This window comes from Agrilus planipennis, unplaced genomic scaffold (genome assembly GCF_000699045.2).
Source record: "Agrilus planipennis isolate EAB-ADULT unplaced genomic scaffold, Apla_2.0 scaffold27, whole genome shotgun sequence".
NCBI lineage: Eukaryota > Metazoa > Arthropoda > Insecta > Coleoptera > Buprestidae > Agrilus > Agrilus planipennis.
In genome coordinates, this window is record NW_020439094.1 from 1,149,157 (window position 1) to 1,165,832 (window position 16,676).

At 33.1% G+C, this 16,676-nt stretch overlaps 1 protein-coding gene and 1 long non-coding RNA gene across 3 annotated transcripts; both read left to right on the forward strand.

Moving 5' to 3' along the window:
• The first annotated feature begins 325 nt into the window (after positions 1-325).
• On the forward strand, positions 326-11,440 carry LOC108735180. 2 transcript variants are annotated; one of them, XM_025977433.1, is made up of 5 exons: positions 326-417; positions 7,965-8,346; positions 8,972-10,045; positions 10,109-10,425; positions 10,677-11,440. In XM_025977433.1, the coding sequence occupies exons 2-5, from the start codon at positions 7,966-7,968 to the stop codon at positions 11,275-11,277; spliced, it is 2,373 nt and encodes a 790-aa protein (XP_025833218.1). In that variant the 5' UTR covers positions 326-417; position 7,965; the 3' UTR covers positions 11,278-11,440. The 2 variants fall into 2 exon arrangements, with proteins under 2 accessions (XP_025833218.1, XP_025833219.1); XM_025977434.1 differs by having other exon boundaries at positions 7,965-8,340.
• A 696-nt stretch (positions 11,441-12,136) lies between these two features.
• LOC112905305 lies at positions 12,137-13,356 on the forward strand. Its single transcript, XR_003231699.1, has 4 exons — positions 12,137-12,355; positions 12,411-12,666; positions 12,727-13,103; positions 13,160-13,356. It is a non-coding gene; the product is annotated as an uncharacterized LOC112905305 (long non-coding RNA).
• Positions 13,357-16,676: the final 3,320 nt, after the last annotated feature.

Genomic DNA, 16,676 nt, shown 5'->3' on the forward strand with positions numbered 1-16,676 from the left:
CAAAGGTACGGCCGAACGATGGTTTTCCCACAGCTGACCCAAATAAGCAACACCAATTTCCAAAAAAGTTTGCTGTTCAGGGTCTGTTCTATCGACTAACCTTATAAAAATAACTGGAATTAAACCATTCATTGAGCAGAATTGCAACACCAATTAAAAAACGCGTCACTGATGGTTCCTTCCCCATCTCTTCAGGATTTTCCAAGTATTCGTAATCGTGGTAGTAACATTTCACTTATATAAAGCCATCTTGTCTTTTAGTAGACATACATCTTCTGAGTTTCGCCAGTATGCAATAGAAAGTTGGTGCAACACTATAAAGTAGGGATCTGTATAAAACACCGGTGAAAATAAGTGCTTTCTTCGAGTTGGTGCGGCAACGTTATCTCTTCACAGTGTGTCATCGTCAACATCAAAGTAAGTCAAAAACTAAGTAATCAAAGCTAACAAAAGAATTCAAATTTTTATGTATACAGTGGGTACCTTTAAATGGCACTTTTATTGCATCTTTCCTTAAGTTAAGTAACTATTATGTGGCAACATAGCACATATTACTTAGAAGACAAAAAACCTTTTTATACTCACATTATAGTCAAAGAAACAGATAGAATTTTATTTTTTTTACATTTAGATATAAGCAATCAGCGTTCATAAATAAATAATGAACAAAAAACGAGACGCAATATTTTTTTTATTAATTAATTTCACTGTGACATTAGTTAATTTCTTGTGAATCAGTCTTTAAGTAAGCGTAAGAAAAAATGATTTATAATTCTTTAGAAAGTCTTAATAGTAATTTTTATTTATTTACGATTTTTTTATTTTAATATCTGAAGAGCTACGTAAAGCATGCATCTACTATATAGATGCCTTTCACGTATTAATTCTGCAGTTGAACTGCATGTGCAATTAAATGCTTTGTGGTCTAAATATTAAGATAAGTGTCTTTTATTAACAGAATTGGTCTAGTTACAGCCTTGCTAAAGATAAATTTCTTTCTACTGTTCATTCTTCTTTGTCGTCTTCTAATTATTGATGTCTATTTATTCAGTTTTATTATTTAATGAGTGTCCAATCAATTTTATCTGTATTAATTCTCTTATTCGTGTCTCGACTAATGTTTAAATGTTATGTTATTTTATTTTTATTACATCTAATACGTTGCAATATAAGAAGTTTTCAAAAGAATACATTTTTTTTTTTGGGAAATCCAGCTATTTAACTCAGATTGTGGTAGAAATGAATGGAGGGGGTGTTCGTAAATCGTATTTCAAGTGATGTTCTTCGACTCCGCAAGGCGACGTCAAAATTGACCAATATTGAAAACCTTTTCTTCGATTTTAAGTACGTTTTTTTATTTCAAATATTAAGAAGAAATCTCCTATATTTATATTAAGCGTACTAGATATAGAAACTTCTCAATCATCAAAATCGGTCAAGAATAAACCGTAATAGATAAATCAATATTGATCAAATTTGATGCCCCCTGGCGGAAAACTACCCACGGAATAGGAAAACGTCCCATTGAAACAGTATTTAGTGTCATCACCTCTATAAATTTCCACAATAACAAGCCCATCGCGAAAGACGACACTAGAATGAAGCATATAAAAAAATCTTACTGCTGTTAAATCCAACAAAAGTTAAAATAAAATGGAAAATATCTCAAAATTAGTAAAACCTTTATCACCGATAATATTTTTATTATTCTTAAGATATTAATTTCTGCTATTGCTTTAATTTTCCACAAGAATTATTGTAAAAAGGTATTTATCTGTTTTAAAATTTTTCATCAAATCGAGGAATAAAATATTCTATTCTATTACATTTAACTTAGATTGTAACAGATATACTGGATGTTTGCAGTAATTTTTAATTTCCTATGTGTAAAAGTAAAGACACTTGGAATAGTTTCACAATTTACGTTTCGTCTTATTTAAATCATCTCCAATTCTACTCTTTAGGGTTAGAGACCTATGTGTGACTAAATTTGTTTTATTAATTAGAGAAATGATTTCAAAGCCAGTCGATAATGCCTTAAAAGATATTCTCTTTAATTTTTAAAACGAAAAAATAGCTACACTAACATTAATTTTAACCTAAATATAAACTGTTTATGTTAAAAAATTATTAAGTATTTTCAGTAACGGTAATCCATTTTCTAAAAATATCAGTTCATTATTTTTCATTGTTGGTAAAATCCTTATTAGTTTAATAACTTTTAGATCTGTAAAACTGGAAAGTTCCAAACATGGTGTACTTTTCCTTTTAATGAGCGTAACTCTTTGGTTAATAGTTGTTTCCATCTGCAAAAAATTAGTATGCAACAACTTTCTTAAATTCACCCCCTCTAACGCAACTCTCTTTCAACAAAACCACTCTGGTCAACATAGAAGTGCTTGCGTCAAAATATTTACACTAATCTCACATCTCATACATCAAAAGGCAAGTTTTTTAATAACCACAACACTTTCCCATTATTATGTAAAGAGAAAGTGACTATAACAATATTCAATCGTCGATCTTAAGACATAAACACAAGCAACTACTGAAAAGGCGAGGTTAGTGACACTGAAAACGAGAACCTGGCCGTGACCGAGGCTTCAGAGAAAGTATATTTTGCTCAGTAATCATAACGACAACGGTTACGGCTAAACAAGAACTTTTCCTTTCTCAAGTTAACTCTAATTTTTGAATTTCAGCTGTTGATAAAATGCAGTCGCTGTGTAAATAAATAACCCACAAAGAAAGTGAGAGTAGCGTGACTTAACATAGGTACATAAGAAGCAAAAAACTGAAGAAAGCAATAATGTTACTGATACCTACATTACACTTGTTTTTGTTATAATATAAGACTCCGCTAATAAATAAGCAATTATCTTTACGATTAATTCAACAATAAGGAAAAGATTCGTTGATTACACTTGCTTTTTAGCCAATTGAAAACTACCTAGTTTTTATTATATGTTTTATTTATTCGCAAAAATTAATATGCCGGTATAAAATTATTTATATTTTTATAAAGTAATCCCCATCAGATACTATACACTTGTGCCAACGTATTTTCTAATCTTTGAAGCACTTCAAAAAATCAGTTTCTGTGATCCTGTTCAGCTCCTCCTTCGATGCCGTCTTTATCTTCTCAATGGTAACTTAGAGTTGTCCTTTCATCAGCCTCTTCAGTTGGGGGAACAACAAAAAGTCACAGATGGCCAGACCTAGAAAATAAGGTGACTGCGAAATTATTAGTGTATTGTTTTTGGTCAAAACTTCGCGCTCAAAAGCAACGATGTGTAAGCAGGGGCATTATTATGGTGGAAAAGCCAATTTCTGTTCTTCCACAAATTCGGAAGTTTGTTGCGGATTGCTTCGCACAAATTGCGCATAACTTTGCAGATAATATTCCCTATTGACCGTTCTACCCTGTGACAAGAATTCACGATGCACCACGCCCCTGCAATCAAAGAAAACTGTAAGCAAAACCTTCACATTCGACCTAACTTGGCACGCTTTTTTCTTGGGTCGTGCAGCAGTTTCCATTAGGATGATTGAACTTTGGTTTCCATGTCAAAACCATAAACCCATGATTCATCACCAGTTATGACCCTCTGGAGCACATTTGGATGATGGAGAACAGAGTCTAACAGCTCTTTAGCAATGTTAATGGGATGTTGTTTTTGGTTGAAATTGAGCAATTTTGGTACAAATTTCGCGGCAACCCGTCTCATACCCAAACCATTGGTAAAAATCGAATGGCCGAAGCCAATCGATATTTTTAGACCCTCAGCAAGTTCTCTAACGGTGTTTCGACGATTGGTCAATTCTATTTTCTTCACTTAATCAATGTTTCCTGTTGGTAACGTGCTCGGGCTTCCGGCACGCTCATCGTCGTTCACATCTTCTCGGCCATCTGAGAATATTTTGTACCACCGTTACTTCGGCCATAGGTAGCTTCACCATATGCCATAGTCAGCATTTAGAAAGCATCCGCGAATTTATATTGTTTTTCACACAAAATTTGATACAGATTCTTTGATCCATTTTTTAAAATAGGCAAAAATCGAAGACGAACCAAACCATTTGCAAACAAATTAACTGAACATTTAACATGACCAAACTTGTCGGTATAAGTAGGAGACATGAATACCAACATAACGCCACAAAAAATCAAAAATCAAATATAGGTAACCCGCAAAAAATTCAAAATTCGCGATACTTTTTTAACAGACCTCGTACGTGGATTAGTTGTAATGTTTTCTCTTTTCCTTCTTCATATTCATCTTCCGAGTCCCTATTTCCTATCGACATAGGAAATTTGTCCTTCCATTAAATAGTGAGTTCATATTTCGAGTGCTTTTAGTATTAATGTCAAATAGGTGAATTCAAGATAAATAGCCGATACATGCTAAATCCCGAATGCCTGAATCTTTGACGATGCTATCTAGAAAAAAATTAAAGATTGAGTGACGCAAACTAAAGAGCCTTCTAGGCTTATTATTTACACGTGTAGAAATGGCAAATCAAATGTCGTGCTTACTAGTTTAAATACAAGCAAATCCTTAAGTAATAATTTTGGAACTACTCTTCTATCTATACTTCTACTATTATTTGTTTACTACATTTATTACGAATATAAATAAGAACCGCTCGGAGCTATCTATTGCAAAATTTCATAGCCATATCGAAAGAATTTTAATGCAACATTATGATAACTTAAGGGTAAAGAAAAATAGTGAGATAAAAGATAAGAAGAAACATTACATAAGCGAACACGTGTCCGGTCAGGAAAGTTTTTTGTAATAAATTGGGAAAATCTTCTTTCTTTTACCTACCAACTATTTCCTCACCTATCAGAATGGATTATATGAAGAGAACCACCCCTAATTACTATCAACAGTTATGAATTTCACTTAAAAAAGACAATTTCAAGACTATTATAAAAATAGATTAGACTTTTTAATACCAAAAATAGAAAATGTATGCATATTTCAAAGTGAAATAGTATATGTAAAAGAAACTTAAATGACCCACAACACCTGTTTAAATTGGTTTCGTCCATGAGACGTGATTTACCGTAATAAATGACTGCAAATTTATCACTAATTATAATCGTTAATTAAGAAAGACCGTTCTACAAACAACTAAAAGGATGGGAAATTACCATATTCAAATTAGAATTAAGAATATACAGTGTGTCTACGTAAGTTGGAAGCATATGGGAAACTTCTTTATTATTTTTCTTACCAAAATAGTTAGTCTTAATAAAAAGTCCTATATGATCTAAAATATATAATGTCAACATTAGACGTAATAATTTGTCAGTCATATACAAATTTTTTTCATAAAACATGAAATTTGTGTAACAGTCAAGTACCCTTATTTCTGAATATAGCAGAAACCTTTATAAAGAAAATTTGTTGAGATATAAATGCATAAATATTTACTCATGTGGCAAGAGTATGAAGAAATATACAAAATCATAGATAAATATGGTTGCATATTTGGAACTACTTTTTAATTCTCAATAACTATTCTTTATAAAGGTTTCTGCAATTTTCAAAAATAACTGTTTCACAAATTTCATGCTTTTTGCCAAAACCTGTATATGACTAGAAAATACCACAAATGGCGCGGTAAACGCCATCTATAGTACGATGCCACATTTTAGGATTACGTATGCTCTAACAAGGTCCATTTAAATATATGGATATTTACTTGCTGAAACGATCCATATAATTAAATGGACCTTGTTGGAGCATACGTAATCCTAAAATGTAGCATCATACTACAGATGGCGTTTACCGCGCCATTTGTGGTATTTTCTAAAACGCGCTGTTAAGACAGCAGGTAAAAGTTGGTCTGTGTTCTGTCGGAGCTGCCTACGACGCGCTGATGAGATCCAAAAAGATCGAGATCGCGATACGTGGTTTCGACAGAATACAGACCACTTCGAATTATTTTATTCGTGTATATGACTGACAAATTATATTATTAAGTCTGATGATGTCATTATGAGTTTTAGGTCATGCAGGACTCTTTGTATAGAGTACCGTTTTTTCGTAAGATTAAAATTCCCATATGCCGTCAACTTAAGTAGACACACTGTATATAATGTACTTGTAATATATGTAGATAATAAAAATATTGAAATGTTACACTCGTGTCGTGCCAATGGAATATTAATCAAGTTCTTTATATTAATTCGGTTGGCTGTTAAGTTGTTATTATGAAACGATTTCGCCTTATAATTTTCTTGGGGATTCCCCAACTGAATGGCCGACTGAATTAATATTGGAATAAACGAAAGAGAAAGCGGCCGCAAGACAATTATACGTCTGTGTGAAGGCGGCTATTGGAATTAGAGCTTTGTTCCGTTCTTAAAAAGACGCTTCAGCTGACTTTCATTTTGATTATTTTTCTTGCGTGATACTTACTGTTTTTACACTCTATTTGCATTTTAATGAAGCAAGAAGCGAAGAACATCCTTTAAACAAACGTTTGAAACATATTAAATAAAGAAAACAATATCATCGATGTACAATCATTGTAATTAGTCAATTGTCTTTTAAAATATAAATCCTAAAGAAAGCATGCATCTCATCTGAAAGTATATGAACTTCTTCTGTGTATACATACCTGCCAATGTAAAAATATACCTATTTTTAAACGGAATTGCCTATAATTATATGATACTTTTAATTATATATTTATATTTTTGTATATTATAGCAGAATTGTTATTGTTGTACATGTGCTTCATCATCATTTCATTTCATCAAGTCGTCAGTCCTAAGACTGGTTGGAGACACACCTCCATTCTTTCCTTCCCTGAGTTAATCTCTGCATTTCCCTAAAACTAGAATATCCCACATCCTTATCTATTTGCGAACAGTAATCTAATCTAGGTCTTCCTCTACTCCTCTTAACTCCTTCTTGTGTCTCTAATATGTATCTGACTTCATGCCTAAGAAGATGCCCTACCAACCTATCCCGCCTATTTCTTAATGACTTCCATAGAATCCTCTGCTCTCCTATTCTTTGTAATATCTCTGTTGAGACCTTTTCTTGGAAAGAGAAATCTCGAAATTGTAAAGAACTGTAAATAGATTGTAAATTTAGAAAGTGCAGGAACAATTTTTAGGGGACTATTTTTTAACAGCATGCCGAGGGTGATCGGTCATGTCATAAATTATAAGTTGTAGTTTTTTAGAAATCGTACCGTACCGTCATGAAGTGACCCTGACTAAGTAACCGAGGGTGAGGGGTGGCGACGGTACTGGATACATTTTAACTTAAGTTTTTCGAGGAGACTAAAATTGAACTCCAATAAGGACAGTTGACTTGTAACAAAAAAAAGAAAAAACTTTGTACTTGCACAAAAAATAAAAATTAATTCGAACTACAATCTGTATTTTAATACAGCGTTTTAACGATTGGTTAATACGCAACAATCTCTTTATTTCTTACCTTCTCTATCCACAGTACACCCGTAAAGTGTCGGGCTCCAAACATACACGTTTAGCAATCTTTTTCGAATTTCTAAATTGACCATTCGTGAGTGTACAAATAACTTCTTTTTACTGAGGACAACTCGACCCTACGCTATCCCCTGCTTTATATCCCTACTACTCCTTCCGTCCTGACTTATCAGACTTCTTATTTCTTCTAATTTTTCGTCTCCTATCTTTATATTCCCTTGCATACCAGTATTTTTGTTTTATTTTTATTTATTTTCACACAATACTGTTTTGTCAATAACTCCTTGCTAAATGCTAATACAGCTATACATTCATAATTTTAATAATTCAGATATCTAATAATAAATACTTCTTAGGTGAATTCTTGTCACTATTTGAAAATATTGGTATTTATTTTTGATTATTGTTTATATTATTTATCAATACGATTTTAATAATTTACTTCTTTTTCCATTGAACAATTCGTTATTCTTCTTCTTTGTTTCAGAATGAAACTTAAAATAGTTATTTTTTGTATAATTGTGACGCTCCTGCATGCTTCTGAGTCATCAGAAGGTAACAGTTGGTCTTGGAGCGAAGACTCTGAAAATCCAAGTTCTCCGGATACACAAAAATTTGACTCCGAAGATGCCATCCCTGCTGCTTCTGCTTATGACCAAGGAGACACCAATGATTTCAATGCAACCGCCATTGAAGAGCTTGTAGATGACATATTGGTTTCAAAGAGACAAGGGCGAAAATTAAATGGATTTGACGATTTATCGCCTGACGATTCCAACCTACAACAAGCACTGGACAATGGAAATGATGGCGAAGCAAGAAGTATAATAAAAAATCGTCTTTGCTTACTTGGATTAGTGAAGGTAAATGTACGTTTTATTATTATTATTATTTTTTTTTTACAATGGAAATAATTTTAAATAAAAGTCAAGGTTATAGTAAACTACTTTTTTAATCAGATCATTTTACTTTTTCTTACATGGACGTCGCGAAGTTAATGAAAAAATAAAATAAGTTATGCAATTACAGTAGGAGAAGTCTTTGTCTTGTTTAACAATCACTCATCATCTGATAAAATCTTTTCATGCCTAGATGTCTTCATTGTACATGTGAACTTGCGTACATATGTAGCTAAGCAGTAGCTTAACTGATAAGAAGTCAGAGATAAACAGTGACGATATGTTACTATAAAAAATAGGAAATAAGCAGCCCAAGAACTAAAAACCTTGAACCCAAAACGAAACTTTAACACACATCTACTACTTATAATAAAAATCTGAACTTTTAATTAATGGTAACGTGCTAAAGTTTATGATTATACATTATTTAGAGAAAACTTTTAATCTCTCTAATGAATGATTAAATCAGGTAATACTTAAAATTTTGGTTATTTATTTTAAAGAAGACAGATAATAAACAAAACATTTGCTTTCCTTAAGCTTTAAAAGTTTAGTGTTTTTTTTTCTCTTTTACCATTTTTTTTATTATTTCTAGTGTAATGAAGATCAAGTCCAAGGAAAACATTCTTACATATCGCCAGAAGAATTAGTATATGCTCAACCAGTTCATATAAAACCAGTTGGGCGTCCCATACCATCTATTCCTATTAGGAAACCCCAAAGCGGCATTTACGGTCCTCCAAGACCTATACATCACTCACCAACTCCTGGGAAATATGGATACGCAACTCCACCAAGAAGAGACTACAAACCATTCCATAAACCTGGATATGTAGGATCTCCACCGGTTTATACTTCTCCAAATCCTACCTTTATCAAACCCGTATATGAACATAATGATTATGTATCTAGACCAAGACCCATCTATGCATCAGAAAGTCCATATGAATTCGATGGTCATAAAGATAAAAAGAAAGTAGAAGTTTTTGTTAACGCTCAAGGGGGATCAGCTGTAACTGCCAGTACAAGTGGTGTTCAGCAACACGTCCACCATCACTTCCATCACGACGCTGAGAAAAACGTGCCAGGAGCAATTGGTTCCTCATCCTTTAAACCAGTGTCTTCCGACTTTTCAGGAGTTAACCTTGGAAGCTACGGTGGTCAAAGCATTGCAGGATATGGTGGCGAAGGACTTGGAAGTATCGGTACTGTTAAACCAGTTCTTGATAGTTACGATCCTACATCATTCGGAGTAAATACAAACTTTGGAACTACCGTTGGCTCTTACGGAGATTCCGGAATTTTCAAAAAAGAATACAATGTCGATGCAGGTTCGAATAATGCACTTTCAAATTATGGAGGTGGATATCGAGGAGAAAGCTCCCTTCGATCCGAAAATTACGATTGCGTTTGTGTTCCACAACATCAATGCCCCGCTCATCATGTTTTCGGTCGCAAAGATGATCTGTATCTTGCTATTGATCCGAGAAATTTGAAAAGCGATATAGAAGCACAACCAGTTTTAAGAGATGTCCCTATTAACGGCAGTTTGGTTACTCTAGCATCGGATGAGACATACGAGAATCAAAATAAAACTGTTTCTAAACGGGAGGTAACAGAAGATACTGAAACTGAGAGTGATACAGATGAATCGGATGAACCATCAGCCGTAAGTAAAATGAATATTATCTCTCTTAAGCAAATATTAAATTAATGGTGATAATTATTTTAGCGCCAAGCTTACTATGGTAACAATGGTCAGTTTGGGAAACCAAAATCATGTGGGCCTCGTCATGTTTGCTGTAAGAAACCTTTCCCGCCTCAAATACCATCTCAAGGTTTTAATCAAATCAGAAAATGCGGAACTAGGCACGCTCAAGGTATAAATGGAAGAATTAAGAATCCATCATATGAAGGTGATAGTGAGTTTGGAGAATATCCATGGCAGGTAGCCATTCTAAAAAAAGATCCTAAAGAAAGCGTTTATATTTGTGGAGGAACCCTTGTTGATAATCTTCATATTTTGACTGCTGCTCATTGTGTTAAAAGGTAAATATTTATCAACAGATAGTATTGATGGTAAAATTGTTTTACCATAGCCAGTCATTATTTCGTTTATAGTACAGCGGAATAGAAGCAATTAACCATTCTATTGCTGTTGGTTTTACCTATAATCTTTTGTATTTGTATCTATTTAAGAACTAGTTTTTCTATTTTTCCTCTAAAGATATACTACCCATCATATAATCATACACCTACATTAAACTGTATTATTATCTAAGATTAATATTTTATTTCAGTTATAAAAACTACGAACTAAGAGTGCGTCTGGGTGAATGGGACGTTAATCATGACGTTGAATTTTATCCCTACATTGAAAAAGACATTTCGTACGTGGAAGTCCATCCTGAATTTTATGCTGGCACCCTCTATAATGACATAGCAATTCTACGTATGGACAGACCTCTTGATTGGACTAAATATCCTCACATTAGTCCAGCATGTCTGCCACATCCTCGTGATGATTACACTGGCCAGAGATGTTGGACAACTGGATGGGGAAAAGACGCTTTCGGACAAAATGGGAAGTACCAGAACATTCTTAAAGAGGTTGATGTTCCTGTTATGGGATTCCAGCAATGCCAACATGTAATGAAGCAAACAAGATTGGGCTATGATTTCCAGTTGCATCCAGGTTTTGTTTGTGCCGGTGGTGAAGAAGGTAAAGATGCCTGTAAAGGTGATGGTGGTGGCCCAATGGTTTGCGAACGGGGTGGAACGTGGCAATTAGTTGGTATTGTCAGTTGGGGAGTTGGATGTGGAGAACGGGGAGTTCCAGGAGTTTATACTAAAGTTGCACACTACTTGGACTGGATTAAGCAGTCTACACAAACTTTCTAAACGAATTTGATCTGAGAAATGACTGTCGCACTTTAGTTATTCTATTATTTATTGTAAACAAAAAAATATTTATTCAAAAATACTTTTTTTTGTAATGTTTTATTTTATATTTATGTAAATATTTGTGATCTTTCTCTTTGGTTCATTCCAAAGACAGAGTAATGCATCAAGCATGTTGCACTATTAGTACGGTACTTTACATTTTATTTATTTTATTTAGTATCAATAAATTGTTACATTATTTTAATACATTACTTATTTATTTTTGCTTTATCCTTTCTACATCCGAAAAAATGAAGTTATTCAAATAAAGAAAATTTCCTGTACCAATTTTAGAGAAATGCAAATAAGTTTTCGTTTCCTAAATTTTTGAACAGTCGATTTTCACTTTTTTACTGTTCGCAAATAGTTAAGAATGTGGAATGTTTTAGTTTTAGGGTAATGCGAAGATTAGCTCAGGATAGGAAAAAGTTGAGACCGGACCTTCAGATTTTAATTGGGTTAATTTTAACTTATAACCTTCTATCTATACATATAATTATAACTTAATAACTATTTAAGTTTATAAATAATATAAAGTAACGGCAGTTTGCCGCCATCTACTCATATCTACTGCTAACTGAAGTATTTCAAATGTTGGACAAGGATTTTAGTAACGTATCTACTTGAACGTATCGCAACTTGCAGTGAAATAAATACTTATATAGTGAAGTGTAAAAATCGAAATCGCGATCCATGACGTTTTGTTTGGATAAATTGCATATTTTACTCAGAATTTAATCCGTTCTTATTGTCTTAGTTTATATTATTCTTAATAGGTGGAGCTAAGTAAGTTTTGACACCTGTTTTGACGTTTAATGTTATTTATTTTATTTTTAAGTTTTGTGATTGACGTTTACACCAAATTCAAACAAATAATGCGGATAAGTGTAAAATAAACCGAAAGTTGATTTTATAATAATCATAAAGAATCGGTAGATATGCTAAGGATAATTTATCATACGTATAACGAAGAAGCAGCTCGATGGACAGCTTTAATAATTTTTTTAACCACAACGTTTGTATCGATTACTTTTAGGTTAGTGCTCCGTTTTTGCTGTTTTTTCAAAAATGTTATTTCTTTGTTTTTTTAGTTTCCTCTCTGGAGTGTTCCTATTAATTTGCTATGTCAGTGGATACATAATCTGTTGGGTTTTTCTTAAAAACCAATCTAATATTTTCTCTTTTATGAAACAGTTCAGCAGTCTTTATAAAGCTGTTCCACAAGAAAATATAACTATAAAAGCATGTAGTGTGTGTAGCAATGATTCATGTAAACGACACCATCATCGCTCAAATCCCTTAACAAATTTATATCCTTCTGCAGAATTAAATACAGCAATAGAAGAAGTAAGAAAAATATTACATTAGCAGATTCTTTACCATAATATAATTGCATTTTTATTACAGTTTTATAACAAAATACTAGATGTTTATGTTTTGTCATGGTACAAAACATTTTCCAATGATATATCATTCCCAAATGAATTAAGAGTTTGTTTGAGGCATACAACAGCCACCTTTTTAACAAAATTGCTGGAATTTGATGTAACAAAAGTATTAACTACCAAGCTTATTCCTTGTGCCATTAAGCATGTAGATGACTATATGAGTATTGAGCAAATTGCAAAAATAAGGAATTCCCAAATTAATGAGATTGCAGTTGACTACTTTGGTAAAAAGTTGCATATAGCTGCCACTAATAGACAAAACGAATTAAATTATGTAAGAAGTTTAACTTCATGGTTATTACCACACCTAGTACATGAAGATTGTTTAAATTGCAAGTAAGTTGACTGACACCATTGTTTTGGATTAAGATCTTTAATTCTGCACATTCAAGCCTTCTTTTCATCCACTCCTAAATGCGAAAGTACATCAGACAACAGTTGTACAACAACTCTTCAACATCCATTTTTTTGTTTTAAATTTGTGTCTATAAACATGTCTTTTGGTGCAGAAACTTAATGGAAAATGAAAATGAGTTTTGTCATTATAAGAGAAGCCAACAACATACATAAATCATTTAGAATGACAATGGCATAAATGGCTTCAGATTTTGAAGTCTTTTGATATGATGCTAAGATATTGAATTCTTCTATTATCTTTACAATTATCCTTGTAAAACCAGACCTTATCTATTCTGTTTTAACTTTTAATGTATTATTGGTGTTACAACTGATATTTTTTTGAAAATTCTTCAGCTGTTTTGCCAGATTCTTTGGCTTTCTTTTTAGTTTACTTTCTTCGGTTTTCGGGTACTTTTTGAAGTGTAGTCGCCAAGTACGAGATTAAGCCTTGGCTTTCTCTTAATTTTAATTTAACAGTTATCTATAGTCTTTTATCTCGTTTTTATTGATATCATCTTAGCAAGTTTTGGTCAAAAATAATATACTATTAATTCAATTATTAAAGACTAAAAACACACCATCATTGGTTTACCAATCCTCCGCTTTNATAAAAAGTCCTATATGATCTAAAATATATAATGTCAACATTAGACGTAATAATTTGTCAGTCATATACAAATTTTTTTCATAAAACATGAAATTTGTGTAACAGTCAAGTACCCTTATTTCTGAATATAGCAGAAACCTTTATAAAGAAAATTTGTTGAGATATAAATGCATAAATATTTACTCATGTGGCAAGAGTATGAAGAAATATACAAAATCATAGATAAATATGGTTGCATATTTGGAACTACTTTTTAATTCTCAATAACTATTCTTTATAAAGGTTTCTGCAATTTTCAAAAATAACTGTTTCACAAATTTCATGCTTTTTGCCAAAACCTGTATATGACTAGAAAATACCACAAATGGCGCGGTAAACGCCATCTATAGTACGATGCCACATTTTAGGATTACGTATGCTCTAACAAGGTCCATTTAAATATATGGATATTTACTTGCTGAAACGATCCATATAATTAAATGGACCTTGTTGGAGCATACGTAATCCTAAAATGTAGCATCATACTACAGATGGCGTTTACCGCGCCATTTGTGGTATTTTCTAAAACGCGCTGTTAAGACAGCAGGTAAAAGTTGGTCTGTGTTCTGTCGGAGCTGCCTACGACGCGCTGATGAGATCCAAAAAGATCGAGATCGCGATACGTGGTTTCGACAGAATACAGACCACTTCGAATTATTTTATTCGTGTATATGACTGACAAATTATATTATTAAGTCTGATGATGTCATTATGAGTTTTAGGTCATGCAGGACTCTTTGTATAGAGTACCGTTTTTTCGTAAGATTAAAATTCCCATATGCCGTCAACTTAAGTAGACACACTGTATATAATGTACTTGTAATATATGTAGATAATAAAAATATTGAAATGTTACACTCGTGTCGTGCCAATGGAATATTAATCAAGTTCTTTATATTAATTCGGTTGGCTGTTAAGTTGTTATTATGAAACGATTTCGCCTTATAATTTTCTTGGGGATTCCCCAACTGAATGGCCGACTGAATTAATATTGGAATAAACGAAAGAGAAAGCGGCCGCAAGACAATTATACGTCTGTGTGAAGGCGGCTATTGGAATTAGAGCTTTGTTCCGTTCTTAAAAAGACGCTTCAGCTGACTTTCATTTTGATTATTTTTCTTGCGTGATACTTACTGTTTTTACACTCTATTTGCATTTTAATGAAGCAAGAAGCGAAGAACATCCTTTAAACAAACGTTTGAAACATATTAAATAAAGAAAACAATATCATCGATGTACAATCATTGTAATTAGTCAATTGTCTTTTAAAATATAAATCCTAAAGAAAGCATGCATCTCATCTGAAAGTATATGAACTTCTTCTGTGTATACATACCTGCCAATGTAAAAATATACCTATTTTTAAACGGAATTGCCTATAATTATATGATACTTTTAATTATATATTTATATTTTTGTATATTATAGCAGAATTGTTATTGTTGTACATGTGCTTCATCATCATTTCATTTCATCAAGTCGTCAGTCCTAAGACTGGTTGGAGACACACCTCCATTCTTTCCTTCCCTGAGTTAATCTCTGCATTTCCCTAAAACTAGAATATCCCACATCCTTATCTATTTGCGAACAGTAATCTAATCTAGGTCTTCCTCTACTCCTCTTAACTCCTTCTTGTGTCTCTAATATGTATCTGACTTCATGCCTAAGAAGATGCCCTACCAACCTATCCCGCCTATTTCTTAATGACTTCCATAGAATCCTCTGCTCTCCTATTCTTTGTAATATCTCTGTTGAGACCTTTTCTTGGAAAGAGAAATCTCGAAATTGTAAAGAACTGTAAATAGATTGTAAATTTAGAAAGTGCAGGAACAATTTTTAGGGGACTATTTTTTAACAGCATGTCGAGGGTGGTCGGTCATGTCATAAATTGTAAGTTGTAGTTTTCTAGAAATCGTACCGTACCGTCATGAAGTGGCCCTGACTAAGTAACCGAGGGTGAGGGGTGGCGACGGTACTGGATACATTTTAACTTAAGTTTTTCGAGGAGACTAAAATTGAACTCCAATAAGGACAGTTGACTTGTAACAAAAAAAAGGAAAAAACTTTGTACTTGCACAAAAAATAAAAATTAAGTCGAACTACAATATGTATTTCAATACAGCGTTTTAACAATTGGTTAAGACGCAACACCTAGATTAGATTACTGTTTGCAAATAGTTAAGGATGTGGGTTGTTCTAGTTTTAGGAAGATTAGCTCAGGATAAGAAAGAGTGGAGGTGCGTGTCCAACCAGTCTTAGGACTGACGACCTTATGATGATGATGAGCATATTTAAATGTCATTATTCGGTGGTCGTAAGGTCATAAACAGGATGTAGCAGTGGCTGTAGCTAAACACTCGAAAAACACGAAATTAAAAAAGCATATCCGTCATACTAGTGAGCGGGTGCTATTGAACTAATGCGAGCTTTGGCGATGATTTGAATGAATTAAAAAAGCTTACGGGACGGGGGAACCCTGATTCATATATACAATAGTGTAAAGTATTAGGCACTTCATTAGGTTATGCTGAAAGAGATTTTCCTGATTCGCTTGTGAAAGAGTATTGTGTGGTTGATTGGTCTAAAGTGCTATGCACTATGGACTTGTATGGGATTATGGTGAGAGGGAATTCCTTAATAGCTTGTGTAAAGTACTATACACCGTGCGGTAAATGGTGTGCGCTAGGTTAGGTTATGGAGGGAAATGTTTCAATGATGACGTTTATGAAGTGTTAGGCACCTTGGCCTAATTTGGTTATGGTGAAAGAGGTTTTCGTTATTGGCTTGCCTAAAGTACTATGCACTTTGGACTTAAGTAAGGTTATGGTGAGAAGGGGAATTCCCTAATAGCTTGTGTAAAGTGC